Source organism: Equus caballus, chromosome 14 (genome assembly GCF_041296265.1).
Source record: "Equus caballus isolate H_3958 breed thoroughbred chromosome 14, TB-T2T, whole genome shotgun sequence".
In the NCBI taxonomy this organism is placed as follows: Eukaryota; Metazoa; Chordata; class Mammalia; order Perissodactyla; family Equidae; genus Equus; species Equus caballus.
Window position 1 is genome coordinate 58,421,575 of NC_091697.1, and position 18,462 is coordinate 58,440,036.

At 37.5% G+C, this 18,462-nt stretch overlaps 1 protein-coding gene across 8 annotated transcripts in view; it reads left to right on the forward strand.

Annotated features, from left to right (window-relative positions):
* Nucleotides 1-18,462, forward strand: part of AFF4 (ALF transcription elongation factor 4) — a 93,296-nt gene that overhangs the window by 58,515 nt on the left and 16,319 nt on the right. For 4 of the 8 annotated variants that reach the window (XM_023617700.2, XM_023617703.2, XM_070234347.1 and 1 more), the window contains 8 exons: nucleotides 2,632-2,668; nucleotides 6,595-6,643; nucleotides 8,816-8,870; nucleotides 9,317-9,354; nucleotides 9,771-9,933; nucleotides 11,929-12,846; nucleotides 16,040-16,152; nucleotides 16,753-16,993. In XM_023617700.2, the coding sequence (XP_023473468.1) occupies nucleotides 2,632-2,668; nucleotides 6,595-6,643; nucleotides 8,816-8,870; nucleotides 9,317-9,354; nucleotides 9,771-9,933; nucleotides 11,929-12,846; nucleotides 16,040-16,152; nucleotides 16,753-16,993 (1,614 nt within the window). The remainder of the gene's footprint in view (nucleotides 1-2,631; nucleotides 2,669-6,594; nucleotides 6,644-8,815; nucleotides 8,871-9,316; nucleotides 9,355-9,770; nucleotides 9,934-11,928; nucleotides 12,847-16,039; nucleotides 16,153-16,752; nucleotides 16,994-18,462) is intronic. The other 4 variants (XM_023617702.2, XM_070234348.1, XM_070234346.1 and 1 more) reach the window with 1 other exon arrangement.

Genomic DNA, 18,462 nt, shown 5'->3' on the forward strand with positions numbered 1-18,462 from the left:
AGAGCAGAAATAAATACTAAGACTTGGGTTTTAGAAAGGTCATCTAGAGGCTATAGTTGAGTGAAGGAGTAAAGGAGAGAGACTAGAGCCAGGAAGATTCATTAGGGTGGCCATTGTAGGTGAAGACAGGTGAGGACCTGAAGTCTTTGCAGTGTAGATGGAGAGGAGATGGTGTTGCCTTTAGTAGCTGTTTTGGAGACAGAATCCAGTAGGATTTGGTGATCAGCTGACTATTGTCAGAAGTGAGGGAAAGGAGTCAGTATTACTCAAAAACTTGGCCCATTAACTTTTAGGCCATTTACCAGGTAAATGTGTATAAGACAATTAGCAGTTCAAGGGGATGGATGATTCTTTTCATTTTTAACACAATTCACCTCTCGGCCACTGCTATATTTACAGGGCTTTTTTTATGGCTTCATTGAGACATAATTCACATACTATGCAATTTACTCACTTAAAGTGTACAATTAAATGGTTTTGTGTGTGTGTGTATATATATATATATATATATATATAGTGCAACCATCACTACAGTCAACTTTAGAGCATTTTCATCACCTCAAAAAGAAGCTCCCTGCTCTTTACTATAACCCTCTTTCCCTCTTTCCCTGTCTCAGACCTACACAGCTGCTAATCTACTCTGTTTCTATAGAGTTCCCTTTTCTGGACATTGCTTGTGAATGGAATCATACCATATGTAGTCTTTTGCAAATGGATTTTTTCACTTAGCATAATATTTTCAAAGTTCTTCCAAGTTGTCGCATGTATCAGTACTTCATTCATTTTTATGGCCAAATATTTCATTGTATGACTATATATCATGTTTTGTTTATATATTCATCAGCTGATGGACATTTGGGTTGTTTCAAGCTTTTGGCTATTATTGCTGCTATAAACATTTTGTGTGCAAGTTTTCATGTGGATATGTATTTTCATTTCTCTTGATTTTATACTTGGGAGTAGAATTGCTGAGTCGTTGGTAACTGTTTGTTTAATCATTTAAGAACTGCCAGAATATTTTCCAGAGCAGCTAGCTATACCATTTTGCATTCTCGTTAGGCTTCCATTTTTCCCACAGCCTTGTCAACACTTGCTGTTTTCTCTTTTTTTGATCCGACTCATCCTATTGGGTGTGGTATCTCATTGTGGGTTTGATTTGCATTTTTCCTGATGACAAATGATGCCGAACATCTTTTCATGTGCTTATTGGCCATTTGTGTATCTTGCTTGGAGAAATGTCTGTTCAAATCCGTTACGCATTTTTTCATTGGGTTATTTATCTTTTTATCATTGAGTTGTAAGGGCTCTTTATGTATTGTAGATACCAGTCTCTTATTAGATATGTGATTTCCAAATATTTTCTCCCCATTCTATGGGTTGTTTATTCACTTTCTTGATGGTGTCCTTTGAAGCACAAAAATTCTTAATTTTGATGAAGTCCAGTTTTATCTATTTGTTTCGTTTGTGCCTTGTGCTTTTAGTGTCATATGTAAGAATTCTTTGCCAAATCCAAAGCTATTAAGATTTGGCACTACATTTTCTTCTAAGAGTTTTGTAGTTTTAGCTCTTATGTTTAGGTCTTTGATCCATTCTGAGTTGATTTTTTTATATTGTCTGAGATAAGCATCCAGCTTCATTCTTTTGCTTATGGCTATTCAGTTGTCCCACCACCATTTGTTGAAAAGCCTATTCTTTCCCGTTGGATGGTCTTGGCACCCTTGTTGAAAACCAGTAGACCACAGATGTAGGTTTACAACTTTTTTTTAACAGCAAAACTATATTTTACTTTTCATACTGTTTGGGTTTCCTCTTTCACAGATAATTCTGTCATTAAAGGAAGATTGTGCTTATTTGTAAGTAGGCTTTTAGGGATATTTATGTAATTTTAATACTACTTCATCTACCACAAACATAACCTAGAAAAATGCACAATTGCACACATGAAACTGCTGTTCTGATCGTGAAAGTTGAGTTTGTAAAGCTGTGTTTCTATTACTGACGGTGACATTTTAGGTTCCTTTTTCCTGGTGCTTCCGGAGTGCCAGGTACTGTACTGGTATAGGGCTTACAAAGAAGTATATGCCAATCTCTTCTTCAAGTTGCTAATCCTAAGACATTGGGAGCAGAGAGAGGAAGGGAGTAAAATGACATGGGAATAACCATGTAGAATTTTTTTGGTACATAAAAATGATACATTTGGGGTTTTATATAGGTTGTACAGCTGTTTTCACCCTAGTATATGGTTCTCAGTATTACTTTTTTTTAATTAAAATTTTTCTTAAGACCAAGAATCTTGAATTGAAATCACTTGCTTTCCCAGGGTTCTCAGTTAGGATATGAGTACCATGGATGCTACTGAAAATAAATGAAAGATAAAGAAATTAGTATTAGGTAGCTTGATGCTTTTTGTATTAAGCTCTGGGAAGGTCTGTTATTGACCACAAAATTGCTGAGGCTAATCTGATGGGATAATTAAATTCTTTCAGTGTTTTTTCTTATATGCCTTTTTAGGAACTCAATAGGATCTTTCATTGAATTAGCTAGAACTAAATAGTTTAATTTGAAGCATTTTTTACTAATGAATCTTTTTCTCTTAATGTCACTATATAATATTATGTACTTTTTTCTTAGGAATCTCAGCAGTCCAATTTTGGCCCTGGGGAACAAAGTGAGTATGTCTTTTCATCTTGGTTTTCAAATTAAGCTGTTTATTGAGCATTCGTTTTTCATGGTCACATCGTATATTGCTGTAATAATTTTTTTGCATGTCTTATCCCAGTATTTAGGATCTGATGATTAGTAATGGGTTGAACTGAATCTTGGTATACTTAAAAATGAGGAATTATAGATCATTGGAGATCAAAATTAACTATTTTTATTGAGTTTTTGAACTAATAGTTCAAAGTTTATGAATTCAGTTTGATGGGCACCTCATAAACCCAAGAGCCATTCTATTTTTCCGTCTCCTTCATGAAGATACTTGGTTCAATGATGGTAAAACTCCAGGCAGGAAGGAGTTATTGTAGCTTACTCTGACTCTTCTCTTCCTATATCAATATTTATTTATTTTTCCTGGGTCGTTTGGTCTGGGAAGAAAGTCTGCTGTGTGCTACACAAGTCCCCTCCACCTCTACTCAGTTGGCCTCTCAGAAGAACTCGAGCAGAAGATAGCCTTAGGAGATTCAAGGGTGGTCCCAAGAGATCATGGCTGTGTGAATTGATAGTGGTAAGGTCAGGAAACTTTGCAAAGGTCTGGGCTTCCCCATATAGCTCTGTGACAAAACAGTGTTCTGTTTATTAAGAGTAATAACTTCTTAAATAAGATAGATTTAGGCTGGTAGTAACCAGTAAGCTATTTTGAGAGAGAAAAATGTGGAACTTTCTGATCCTTAGTCCCTTGTCTTTAGTGATCTTAAAGCAAAGGCAAAACTAGAAGAATATCCCTCTTAATGTTAACAAACTTTATCTATATATCCATTTCTTAGTTCTGCCTTAAAGCTGTAGTTACAAGAAAAAGGGACCCAACATTGTTGATATGCAGGAAATAGCTAGCTATAGGCCAGAAAGTTTACATTTTCTCTCTTAAAATCTTTTAAGACTGTCATCCTTACTTCTACCCCTTTCCCCTCATTCTCTCTCCTCACAACTAACTATTGGCAAATGTGATCATAAGCTGCAACTAGTCTTTATTACACTTAATTTATTTTAGAGCTGTTTTTATATCAGTATAAAGCTCTGGCTCTTTTTAATATTAAAATTGTGTTATACAGGTTAACCTCATTTTATTGTACTTCGCAGATAATGCACTTTTTACAAATTGAAGGTTTGTGGCAACCATGTGTCGAGCAAGTGTATCAGTGCCATTTTTCCAACGGCATTTACTTACTTTGTGTCTCTATGTCGCATTTTGGTAATTCTCACAATATTTCAAAATTTTGTTATTTTTATGTTTGTTATGGTGATCTGTGATCAGTGATCTTTGTTGTTACTATTGTCATTGTTTTGGGGCACCATGAACCACACGCATGTAAGATGGCCAACTTAATCAATAAAAGTTGTGTGTGCTCTGACTGCTCCACTGACCTGCTGTCCCCCTGTCTCTCTCCTCCTTGGGCCTCCCTATTCCCTGAGATACAGCAATAATGACATTAGGCCAATTAATAACCCGACACTGCCCTCTGAGCGTTCAATGAAGGGAAGAGTCACATGTCTCTCACTTTAAATCAAAAGCTGGAAATGATTAAGGCATGTTGAAATGAGGAAGGCATGTTAAAAGCTAGGCCTCTTGCCCTAAACAATTAGCCAAGTTGTGAATACAAAGGAAAAGTTCTTGAAAGAAATTAAAAGTGCTACTCCAGTGAACATATGAGTGATGAGAACGTGAAACAGCCTTGTTGCTGGTATGGAGCAAGTTCTAGTGGTCTGAATAGAAGATCAAACCGGCCACAACATTCCTTTAAGGCAAAGCCTAATCCAGAGCAGGGCCCTAACTCTTCTTCAATTCTGTGAAGGCTGAGAGAGGTGAGGAAGCAGCAGAGTAAAAGTTTGAAGCTAGCAGAGGTTGGTTCATGAGATTTAAGGAAAGCAGCCATCTCCATAACATAAAGGTGCAGTGGGAAGCAGCAAGTGCTCGTGTAGAAGCTGCAGCAAGCTATCCAGAAGATCTAGCTAAGATCATTAATGAAGGCAGCTACACTAAACAGCAGATTTTCCATGTAGATGAAACAGCCTTATATTGGAAGAAGATGCCATCTAGGACTTTCGTAGCTAGAGAGGAGAAGTCAATGCCTGGCTTCAAAGCTTCAAGGGACAGGCTGACTCTCTTGTTAGGGACTGATGCAGCTGGTGACTTTAAGTTGAAGCCAATCCTCATTTACCATTCAGAAAATCCTAGGGCCCCTAAGAATGATGCTAAATCTACTCTGCCTGTGCTCCATAAATGGAACAACAAAGCCTGGATGACAGCACATCTGTTTACCATGTGATTTACTAAATATTTTAAGCCCACTGTTGACACCTACTGCTCAGAAGAAAACATTCCATTCAAAATATTACTGCTCATTGATCATGCACCCGGTGGTCACCCAAGGGCTCTGATGGAGACGTACAACAAGTTGAATGTTGTTTTCATGCCTGCTAACACAGCGTCCATTCTGCAGCCTGTAGATCAAAGAGTCATTTTGACTTTCAAGTCTTATTATTTAAGAAATAATAAGGCTATAGCTGCCATAGATAGAGATTCCTCTGATGGATCTGGGCAAAGTAGATTGAAAACCTGTAAAGGACTCTCTATTCTAGTTGCTATTAAGAACGTTCATGATTTATAGGAAGAGGTCAAAATATCAACATTAACAGGAGTTTAGAAGAAGTTGATTCCAACCCTCATGGATGACTTTGAGAAGTTCAAGACTTCAGTGGAGGAAGTAACTGCAGATGTGGTGGAAATAGTAGAGAACTAGAATTAGAAGTGGAACCTGAAGATGTGACTGAATTGCTGCAGTCTCATGACAAAACTGTAACAAGGCTTAGGAGGATGAGGAGTTGCTTCTTATGGATGACTGGAAAGTCGTTTCTTGAGATGAAATATACTCCTGGTGAAGATGCTATGAAGGTTGTTGAGGTGACAACAAAGGATTTAGAATATGACATAAACTTAGTTGATAAAGCAGCAGTAGGGTTTGAGAGGATTGACTCCAATCATGAAAGAAGTTCTACTGTGGGTAAAATGCTATCAGACAGAATCACATGCTACAGAGAAATCATCCTTGAAAGGAAGAGTCTATCTCTGCAGCAAATTTCATTGTTGTCTTATTTTAAGAAGTTGCCGCAGCCACCCCAGCCTTCAGCAGCCACCACCATGATCAGTCAGCAGCCATCAACATCGAGGCAAGACCCTCCACCAGCAAAAAGATGACTCACTGAAGGCTCAGTTGATGGTTAGCATTTTTTTAAAAAATAAAGTATTTTTTAATTAAGGTATGTACATTTTTTTAGACATAATGTTGCACACTTAATAGACTACAATACAATTTAAACATAACTTTTATATGCACTGGGAAACCAAAAAATTCCCGTGGCTTCATTGCGATATTCGCTTCATTGCGGTGGTCTGGAATTGAACCAGGAATATCTCTGAGGTATGCCTATATTGTATGAAAGTACCATAACTTATTTAACTAGTCCCCTCTTCATGGACATTTGTTTCCAGGTTTTGCTGTTACAAACCATACTGTAATAAACATCCATGAGTGTATGTTTGTGTGTGTGTTTATGTTTGTGTATTCCTCCTGATACAGCTGTAAGGTAAATTCCTTTCATTATAATTGCTAGGTCCGTGGATACGTGCATTTACAGTATTGATAAGATATTACCAGATTTCCCTCCAAAAAGATTATATGAGTTTATAGTCCTACCAACAGCGTATGAGCGTGCCTGTTTCCACCAGAGTCTCATATTATGGGACTTTAAAGTGTTACCAGTTTGATGGATGAAGAATATCTCATTTTGATTTATATTTCTTTGAGGATATACTGATAGTTTATAATGTAAACTGCCATACTTCAGTTGCTGATTTCTGCATTTTTTTTGTTCTAGAAAGATATAATCCTTCTTCTAAAACTTCAAATGGACACCAGTCTAAATCGTAAGTTTATTGTTTCAGAAGTTTACTATTTGTCTTTTTTTGCTGGAAGTCTATCTGTAGTGTCTGGATGTTTAGAACAACACTTAGAAATATGTACTTAATCTTTTAAGGCAGGGGTAGGCAAACTTTTATTTAAAGGGCCAGTTAGTGAAGTATTTTAGGCTTTCAGGGTCGGATAGTCTCTGTCCCAGCTGCCCAGCTCTGCCATTGTAGCAGGCAAGCAGCCATGGACCCTGGCTGTAGCTGTGTTCCAATAAGACTTTCTTTACAAAACAGATGATCATCTGGATTTGGTTTTAGGTCCATAGTTTGCCTACCCCTGCTCTGAGATTACAGGTTTTTCGTTTCTCAGAGGTGTTTGTGTTTGTGTGTGTTTTGATAGTTTGTTTTTAATAAAGAAAACATTAAAAAAAAAATACAGGATTCTTCTTAGTAAGCCCTCCATTTAACCAATAAAGGTAGAATATTAAAGCAACATAGTTTGTACTGTCGTTAAGGTTTCCTACTTATATTTTGTAGGTAGAATCAGGAATATATTTCAAAATGTAATAGGGTATATTGGATGATAATAAATTCCAGCTTAAAGAATGAACTGAGTTCCTGAGACCAACAGTTAACTCAGTGATTAAAACAAAGTTCTAAAGAAACCACGGCCACAATGCTCTCTCTCTGCGCCATGACTGCAGTCTATACTGATAACCTCAGCCTCTTCAGCTGAACATAGGGAGAACTGAGTGAGAATGAAAATATGTGAATGCAAGAAGTCCACTCTCACTGTGAAGAATTCAAATTATATTCCTATTTATCATATTTATTCATATGCAAAAACTGATGCCAGCCTATGATATATGTGCATGTCACTTTGGTTGCTGAGGGAACAAAAGCATACAGGACTTTCAGCTGTCTGGTAAAAGCTTTGGCATATTCACATGTGTAAACAGGTTCATTGAGCTGCCATTATTAAATCATAAGGGCTGAGAGAATTCAGAGTAAGTACATTTCCTTACAGGAAATGAGTCATAGAGATGCACTAAGCCCTTGTCCAAAAGAAAACTTTTTTTTCTGTCTCAGTTAATTGGGCCAGCCTTAAAACACTTTTCATAATTTGTAATCATCTGGTTACTTTGTTTCAAGGTCATCTTTTATGTGATACTATGAATTTGGGGTCAGATTTAGAAACTCAGGTTAAGCTTTCAGAGAAAAGTCTAAGTAGTTATTGGAGTGAAAGAAGATTTCCCTCCCGGCTGATTGGAGACTGTCCTGAAATTTTAAGAAGAAAGGTAATAGAACTATTGGTAATGAGAAATCAAACATTTTTATAGTTGTAGTTCTTCCTAAGCTTTGTATTAATTTTCCCTCTCCTGTAAAAAGGAAAGGAGTGTTATGTGGTTCATTACTCAGATTTTAATTTTGATTTTATAACCTTAAGAAAATTTAAATCTTTAATTTTACTTTCAAAAACTTGATTCCAGAAACTATCAGCTTATAGTATTTGTGTTTTTTTAATTGATTTGAATTTTGACCAAGAAAGACTTGGAACCTGGAGTTTATTTTTAATTCATATATGGTCATTTCTGTTGAATGGCCATGATTTTTACCCAAAATTGTTTCTTCTACAGAGGGCACTCATCTTTCATAGCAAGGCATTTCTGAACTAGAACTTTGACCTTGTGTTCTGGTTTTCACAATTACCCAGTTGTACAAATCTCTTCATGGAACATTAGAGACAGTGAAAAAGAACTGCTGATGCTTTCATTTTATCTTCCTTCTTTTTAGGAATTATATCTCTCTAGTGGACTGTTGGGTATGAGTATAGTGATTTGTTTTAATAATGAATGAGTGTGTGTATGCAGTTAGAGAAAAATTAGAGATGACAAAAATGAGTCTAAGAGTTTGTAGAAAGTGGCTTTTGTTTCATTAGAAAAGAAAGATGAATATTATACTTACGGAAAAATTAGAGCTTGTGAAATTGTTAAATTGTTCCTTTCTCTATTTTTACTCTGGATGTGAACCAAATCAGACAGAATAAGACTTGTTTCTTTTCTTCATTTTTCAATTAAATCTCTGGCTACCACAGTGATTATTTCTTGGATTGTTGGTAAATGTTTAGTGGTCTGGTGTGCCATTATTAACTGTTCCAACAGTGATCACCTTTCTGCCTTCTCCCTCTAGGATGTTAAAAGACGACTTAAAACTCAGCAGCAGCGAGGACAGCGATGGGGAACAGGTGTGTCTGCTGTTCGTGATTTCCCCAGGCTCATCAGTGGGTTTTTATTGTATTTTATAAGAATTATAATTGAATAATACATATGTGATCCAGTTATTTAAAATAAATTCCTTCCTGCCTTCTGACACTGGAATGTTGTAGTTTTCTGCTCTGTCTTTAAACCTCCATTTTTTTCTTATTTTTTAAAAAATTGGTTTTCCCTTAATACTTGGCGTGGATCAAAACATACTCATGAAGCATGAGATTGTTGAGAAGAAGAATTATTAACAAAGCTTTTCATCTTATCTTGGCAATTCTTTAGGTAAAAACAGTATGTTATGTGTTAAGTAAACCTTGGTGCATATGTTAGAGAACCTGGTTTTTCTACTGAGTTCAGATATTGTTCACATTAAGCAGACAGAGTGCTATTTATTCGTTCACGATTTCCTCTCATGTTTTAATTTTAGGATTGTGATAAAACAATGCCAAGGAGTACACCAGGAAGGTAGGCATCTTTTTATTTCTTCTTTTCTTTGGAGAAGTGGAGTCAACCTACTAACATTGTAGTGATAGAATAATTGAGCTTATAAAGTAAATATTACCGATTGTGATGGCAGCTGTACAACTCTGTAAATTAACTAAAAATCATTGAATTGTACACTTAAAATGGGGGAATTTTATTGCATGTAAATTATACCTCACTAAAACTGTTTTTAAAAGGTAAGTCCTAATGGCTGAGCAGCATATCTGAAACTTTTAAAGGAAGGATTTATTTCATTTATCATGAAGTTCTGGATTCGTAGAATTGTATCAGTTTAACAAATGGTAAACGTTTTAAATAAAGTTGGTTATCAGATTTGGATATTTTCCTGTTGCCAGTGTAAAAACAGCTTTTGGTCATTTATGTTTTGTCTCTTTTAGTAACTCGGAACCTTCGCACCATAATAGTGAAGGAGCGGACAACTCCAGGGACGATTCGAGCAGCCACAGTGGATCTGAAAGCAGCTCCGGCTCTGACTCCGAGAGTGAAAGTAGTTCCAGTGACAGTGAGGCAAATGAGCCATCCCAGAGTGCATCTCCTGAGGTGAGAAGGAGGCGGGGGACCTTCCACAGTCCTGCAGCACCCCTGGTGATGGCTAGTTAAGACTTGATTCAAATATGAAAGGTAAAGGAAAGAAGGTTACATATTCCGGCAAAAAGAAATTAAACTGTGTCTTGGAGGAAACCTAGATACTTCAGTTTCCTTGTTATTTGACCATATAAATTTGGTCAAGTAGGAACTATTTGAGGTCATATTTCGAGTCCCTGAAATACTGTATTTATTTAGTTTGGGTTTTATTTTTATTTTATTTTTTAAATGTTTATTGAGTTAATGATAGGTTACAATCTTGTGAAACTTCAGTTGTACATTATTGTTTGTCAGTCGTGTTGTAGGTGCACCCCTTCACCCTTTGTGCCCACCCCACCCCACCTTTCCCCCAGTAGCCACTAACCTGTTCTGTCTACATTTTTTAATTCCTCATATGAGTGGAGTCATACAGAAATTGTCCTTCTCTATCTGGCTTATTTCACTTAACATAATTCCCTCAAGGTCCATCCATGTTGTTGTTGCAAATGGGACGATTTTGTTCTTTTTTATGGCTGAGTAGTATTCCATTGTATATATATACCACATCTTCTTTATCCAGTCATCTGTTGATGGGCACTTAGGTTGCTTCCACGTCTTGGCTATTGTAAATAATGCTGCAATGAACATTGGGGGTGCATGGGACTTTTGGAATTGCTGACTTCAAGCTCCTTGGACAGATACCCAGTAGTGGGATAGCTGGGTCGTATGGTAGTTCTATTTTTAATTTTTTGAGGAATCTCCATACTGTTTTCCATAGTGGCTGCACCAGTTTGCATTCCCACCAACAGTGTATGAGGGTTCCTTTTTCTCCACAACCTCTCCAACATTTGTTAATTTGTTTTAGTTATTTTTGTCATTCTAATGGGTGTAAGGTGAGCTCTTACTGTAGTTTTGATTTGCATTTCCCTGATAATCAGCAATGATGAACATCTTTTCATGTGCCTATTGACCATCTGTATATCTTCTTTGGAGAAATGTCTGTTCATATCTCCTGCCCGTTTTTGATTGGGTTGTTTGATTTTTTGTTGTTGAGTTGTGTGAGTTCTTTATATATTATGGATATTAAGCCTTTGTCAGATGTATGACTTGCAGATACTTTTTCCAAGTTAGTGGGTTGTTTTTTTGTTTCAATCCTATTTTCGTTTGCCTTGAAGAAGCTCTTTAGTCTGATGAAATCCCATTTGTGTATCCTTTCTGTTGTTTCCCTTGTCTGAGAAGATATGGTGTCCGAAAAGATCCTTTTAATACTGATGTCAAAGAGTGTGCTGCGTACATTTTCTTCTAGAAGTCTTATGGTTTCAGGTCTCGCCTTTAGGTCTTTGATCCATTTTGAGTTTATTTTGGTGAATGGTGAAAAAGAATGGTCAATTTTCATTCTTTTACATGTGGCTTCCCAGTTTTCCCAGCACCATTTGTTGAAAAGACTTTCTTTTCTCCATTATGTGCCCTCAGCTCCTTTGTCAAAGATTGGCTTTCCATAGATGTGTGGTTTTATTTCTGGGCTTTCAATTCTGTGCCATTGATCTCTGCACCTGTTTGGGTTTTATTTTTGTGTCTCAACATGGTAATTCATGTTACGTAGTTATTGTGGATAAAAAGAATAATTTTACTGTAGGTTGATAAAATGTGATTAAAAATTTCTGTCCGTACCTGCATCATTTGTTTACTTTCTGGAATTAAATACACTATATTATTATTTGTAATTTTACCTGTGAAGTTGGATTCCTGACAGGAATATTTAAAGGCCATATTTAACATTAAGCTTATCTTCTTATTTTGGTGATTAGAGCTAATGGTCACTATTCTCAGCTCTTTGCTTTGGTTCAGTCAGAACTATGAAAAACAAATGCCTTTGTGGCATTAGGCCTTGTGTTTTTCCCTCTTCCTTGAGATTGTAAAGGAGGGAGAAAGCTTCAATATTGAAAATGTACTTATTTCTCTCTTTTTCAGCCTGAACCACCACCAACAAACAAATGGCAACTTGATAATTGGTTGAATAAAGTGAACCCACATAAAGTGTCACCAGCTTCTTCTGTGGACAGTAATATCCCGTCATCTCAAGGCTATAAAAAAGAAGGCCGAGAACAGGGCACTGGGAATAACTACACTGATCCGGGAGGCCCTAAAGAAACAAGTTCTGCTACTCCTGGACGAGACTCCAAAACCGTTCAAAAGGGATCCGAAAGTGGGCGTGGGAGGCAGAAGTCTCCTGCACAGAGTGACAGCACAACACAGAGGAGAACCGTAGGCAAAAAGCAACCCAAAAAGGCTGAGAAGGCAGCTGCTGAAGAGCCCCGTGGAGGCCTGAAGATAGAAAGTGAAACCCCCGTAGACATGACTACCAGCATGCCCTCCAGCAGACACAAAGCAGCCACCAAAGGCTCAAGGAAACCCAACATAAAAAAGGAGTCCAAATCTTCCCCTCGACCTTCAGCAGAGAAAAAGAAATACAAGTCAACGAGTAAATCTTCCCAGAAATCGAGGGAAATCATAGAAACGGATACCTCGTCCTCAGATTCGGATGAAAGCGAGAGCCTTCCTCCTTCCTCACAAACTCCCAAGTACCCTGAGAGTAATAGGACTCCTCTTAAACCCTCCTCAGTGGAGGAAGAAGATAGCTTTTTTCGGCAACGAATGTTCTCTCCTATGGAAGAGAAGGAACTTCTTTCACCCCTCAGTGAGCCTGATGACAGGTATCCACTTATTGTGAAGATTGACCTGAATCTCTTGACCAGAATACCAGGAAAGCCTTACAAAGAAACAGAGCCACCCAAGGGGGAAAAGAAAAATGTGCCAGAAAAGCACACAAGAGAGGCTCAGAAACAAGCCTCAGAAAAAGTTTCCAACAAAGGCAAGAGGAAACATAAGGTTTGTAAAGAGTTTTTGTTGTTAAACATCAGAATCTGAAATGCAGTGGAAATCTCAGTAAGCTAAAAAATAATTAGTTGAGTCGTAGCTATGAAGGAAAGTAGAGGGTGAGCCCAAGGCCCCACTGAGGCAACAGACAGAACAGACTCTTGAGGACCTCCATGCCTCTGCTTGTCTCCTTTAGTAACGCAGGAGGGTGTCTAATCAGGTAAGAAATGAGCCAGCACTTCTGTTCAGAGTGTGTGCTGGCCAGTGTAGAGGTGAGAGGGAAGCACAGATTGCACACTGGCCTTTACGACATTCTTAAAATTTTGGTTTTAAAGGTCTTTAGTTGGGATGTGTACTCTCCAGGTTGACACAATCCCTAATACTCTCTTCTCTCTTATAGCTGATCAAGACACACTTTTTAAGTTAATAATTCCAGCTAAAGATTGGCTCACCAGTTTTGACACTTGCTTAAGAATTTTGCCAATCCACTATACATATCTGTGCCCCAGCTTTTTTTCCTTTTTGAACGCCCATATCTGCAAGTTCAGAACTAAAAGCATTTGCTGGAACATAGCCAGCTCTCATCCCTAAATACTTCCAAGATTATTTGGATTTAGAGACGAAGCTTGGTATGTATTTAAGGTCAGCTTTTTTTAGACCCAGGAAATGTGAAAACTCACGGATGACTATGATTGGAGGATAGTAGAGATATAATGAAAAGAGCTGAACAACTTATATATATAGACAGAGATTCTTTGGAAAAAATAGCTTGATCTTTTCAGCTCTAGAGAGGAGTTTTTAAAGCAAAGTAAATTTTAATAATCTGTATTGAAGAATAGTATAATTTTCCCCGATACCTATCTGTGAATATGATTGTAAAATACTTGAAAGTATGAGCAAGTGAACACGTAGGTACCAGAATGGCTGTACCAAGTGGACTCAGAACAAAACCCCAGTCCCAGCTGACCTTGAGAATCTCACATAGGAGAGGAAGAATACAGCATTTTCTTAAAATGAAACAAGCCAGAGGTTTTTCCTCTTTCTTTTTCTTAAAACCACATTACTATGTGCAGATGATGATGTGCATTTGGACAATGTAGAATAATACCTTTTTTTTTTTTTGCATCTTCAAAAGTTGAAGGTTTCTTTAAAATTTGATTTTCTAGAAAACTGAATCCTACTGCTTTCAGTGCTCTAACTAATGAGTCTCATTATTGCAGTACAGGAGTGCTCTGACTAGGAGCGCCGTTCAGGGCTGCTGGCCTCCGTGGCCCGCAGCCGCAGCTTGCTGGGCCTGCTTCTGGGATTTAGTTCCTAGAATTACGTGCAATAAGAGCTTCTGTGTGATAGGCTCTGCTCTTTGGAAAACTAAGGTGTTTCTTATGGAATAAAAAAATGGTCCTTTTGTGGTTAAAAATTATTACATGTTCTTTATAAGATTTTTGAACATTTAAAATATAATAAAGTGAAAATCCTTTTTACTGTTTTCTTTAAAATTTTACAATATATATAACTTGTAATAAAAAAAGCCCCTTTCTCTAAAAGTGCCCCATATCTCCTCCTCTCCCTCACATCTCATTGGCATGTATTCCTCCTAAGTTTTTAATGTCAATACCTGTAAGTCAGATTTTGATTATATAAAATGTTTAACACCATGAAACTTGCTGATGATTTTTGAGATTCTTGGCTTTGATAAAATTAAGCATGAGGGGCAATTCCTGAAGATAAAGCAGTTGCTACTGAGAGGAGACCTAGCTAAGGGTAATGAAAGATGTAAATTCCTTTTTCTCCTGTTTTCACCTGTCCGTCTTTAATCGTTTGTGTGAGGGAACAGATTCTTTTGTTATGGCAGAATGTTTGCAGTCTTGTGCCCTAATATTTAAAGGAAGACTTAGATTCACCCAGGAAAGTAACATTGGCAATTACGGATGTGCCCACAGCTTTTGTTTCAGCAAAAAAGTTTTTCGAAAATCGTTAAGCTTGGCTATAATTAAAAGATGGATGGTATCAAATGTTGGTGAAGATGTGGAGAAATTGCAATTTTCATACAGTGCTGGTAGAAATGTAAAATGACGTAGCTGCTCGGGAACACAGTTTCGCAGTTCCTGAAAAAGTTAAACATAGTGTTACCTTATGACCCAGCAGTTCTACCCCTAGGTATGTACCAAAGAGAAATGAAAATATGTCCATACAAAAACTTATACTTGAGGGGCTGGCCCCGTGGCCGAGTGGTTAAGTTCGCGCGCTCCGCTGCAGGCAGCACAGTGTTTCGTTAGTTCGAATCCTGGGCGCGGACATGGCACTGCTCATCAAACCACGCTGAGGCAGCGTCCCACATGCCACAACTAGAAGAACCCACAACGAAGAATATACAACTATGTACCGGGGGGGGACTTTGGGGAGAAAACGGAAAAAATAAAATCTTTAAAAAAATAAAAATAAAAAAAAACACTTGTACTTGAATGTTCCTAGCAATATTATTCCTGTTAGCCAAAAGGTAGAGACAACCCAAACGGCCATCGTCTGTTGAATGGATAAATAAAATAATATATCCATACAATGGAATATATTCAGCCATGAAAAGGAATGAAGTACTGATACATGGATGAACCTGAAAAATATTATGCTGAGTGAAGGGAGCTAGACAGAAAAGATCACGCATATTGTCTGATTCCATTTATATGAAATGTCTAGAATAGGCAAATCCCTAAAGACAAAATGTTTAGATGAGTGACTGCTAGAGTCTGGGGGTAGAGGGCATGGAGAGTGACTGCTAATGGGTACAGGGTGTCTTTTTGAGTTGATGGAAATGATTCTAAAATTTATTGTGGTGATGATTGTACAACTCTGTGAATATACTAAAAACCATTGAATTGTGCATTTCTAAAGAGTGAATTTTATGGTATGTGAGTTATATCTTAACTATACTTTTATCCCTCCCCTCCCCCAAATCATTAGCCTGGAAAGATGCCACCTAAAGACTATAGGAGACGTATTTGAGTATTTGGGCTCTGTTTATCTAAAATAGACTTTCTCAGCCTTAAAACCTAATGTAGTGAACATTGTTTAAATTAATTCACTTCACATTTATCTTCTTTCTGAAGTTTATCAGGGATAAACTGTTTGTAGGTGACTAGTGCTGGGAACTGAAATTAGATGAATAAAATTCAAACCTAGTAGTTACTTTTTTCTATTTTTTATCCAGAGTGAAGATGATAACCGAGCCAATGAGAGCAAGAAACCCAAAACGGAGGACAAGAATTCGGCAGGCCACAAGCCATCAAGCAACAGAGAGTATGTCCCCAAATCAAGTTACATGTGTGTTGATATGTGTATGTCATTTGCTGTTGGGTACTTTCTAACATGCTCTTAGAATGTTTCTTTTAGTAAGCATATATCATATCCATGTATAAACATACATATGCCAAATAGTGGGAGCTTTTGCTTTTAGCTAATAGGGATGGAAAGCATTTAAGATTCAGTCACTTCTTCTCTTCTTTTTTTAGTGGAGTGGGGGTGAGTTTAGGATAAGAATTAAAGCTTTACAACTTTCTGGCTAGATGACAAGATTATCTATAACTTGCAGGAGACTAATTGCTAACGTACGAGTATTAATATCTTCATTCACCATTCATCTTTTTGCCTATTTATGCAATCAGTATTTATTGAATATTTATTGTGTGGCAGGCCACAGTTTAGGTACTGGGTATACAACCATGGTGGGGGGGTGGCAGGAAAAAGGCAAGAGGCCTGCCCTCATGAAATGTACAGTTTTATTGTGTTTTGTAGAAATCATGTATCCTGGTAATCAAATAGGGAAAAACAAATTTGTCTTGAAAGCAGGCAAAGAGATATGGAACGACATCCGTCAGCCTTGTATGACTGTGGAGAAATGAGGGCGTGTGTTTGGTTTGGCAGGTCATCTAAGCAGAGCGCTGCAAAAGAAAAGGATTTGTTGCCTTCTCCTGCTGGGCCTGTTCCTTCAAAAGATCCCAAAACAGAGCATGGCTCTCGGAAGAGGACTATTAGTCAGTCTTCTTCCTTAAAGTCGAGTAGTAACAGCAACAGGGAGAACAGTGGCAGCAGCAAAAACAGTTCCTCCACATCAAAGCAGAAGAAGTCTGAAGGGAAGACTTCCAGCGGCTCGAAGGAGGTCAAGGTAAGGGGTGGGAGGCCTGAGCCTTCTGAAGATCACTTTCATTGCTGTCTGACTTCTCCAGGTGACACTGTACTTGGAAAATTTTGTAAACATCTCATTAAATTTATAGGCCTGTGCATTTTTACTCTCAAAATGTCTTAATCTTGATGATAAACTTATGCATAAAAACAGTTATCTGGCCACATACATATTAATTGCGATAGAAACCCATAACTGGGAAAGTTGGTTATAGAGAAATAGTTGATTATGATCTAATTATAAATAGCTCCAGTTGCTATGGTTGAGTTCTTGTCTATGGTTTAAAATTGGCTTTGGATTTTTCATAATTAGATTTTACAAGCAAGTTAAATTGCGTAAAGTGGCAAAGCAACCATTTGACTTGAATTCAGGAAAAAGAAAAAAATTCTTTAGCTGAGCTAGCATTGGAATTATTCCTAGAGCATGATCATAATTTAGGGGAATATTCTTAACGTTCATGGATGGGGAATGGGATCACTAAAGCTTGTTAAAGGCTTTACTTTATTAGACCCTCATGCTCAGTTTGTTTACCAGGTTCTTTGCATTGTTTTCTAAACTATTCTGACCGAGAGCAAACTCCCTGACAAAATTTTAAAAATACCTAGATTTTTAAGAATATAATCCACTGGGTTATTATTTGGGACTGAAGTAACCAAGGTTTGAGAATTGAAAAATTACACTATTAAAGGTAGTCATGCTTATTAAATGTGTTAAGTCTTTTAAATTGAGGTAATTTTAATTGTGAACATCTTAAGTTGAGATATACAGACGGCTTTTTCTCCAGCTGGATGCCCTTCTGTAGTAGTTTAGAGAGGTAGTCCTAGGACACTTCAGGAACCCTTCTGCCTGTTGGCCTTCTTCACTGTCCCAGTTATCTATCTACCTGTCGACTGACTCTTTCTCCGTTTCTCATCCTTTAACTATAAGATTTGAGACCTGTATGCTTATTTCTTGAAACCTGTTATCTCTTTTTTTCTTAAATGCTCTCATTAAGTGAGCTCACCTGCTCATTTGGCTTCTGTTATTTCCTAGGTAAAATTCACTGTCCGTCTCTCTTCCTTATTGGTTTGTCAGCTTCTTGAAAGCAGGGATTTGCCTCTTACTTGTTTTGTGTTTTATTTAGTGTTTAACTTACTGGGTAGCCAGAAAATATTTGTTGGATCAGTTGTAGTTGTTACTCTGTTGTTATCAACAAAATATAAAATATAGGTCCTGACCACTTTGATTTCAAGAACTTATAGCACTTAACAGTTGTTGAAATTGTTAATGTAAGAGCCAGCCCTGATGGCCTAGTGGTTAAAGTTTAGTGTGCTCTGCTTCAGTGGCCCAGGTTCAGCTCCTGGGCACAGAACCACACCGCTTGGCTGTCAGTAGCCATACTGTGGTGGTGGCTCACATAGAAGAACTTACAACTGTACACGATCATGTACTGGGGCTTTGGGAGGGGAAGG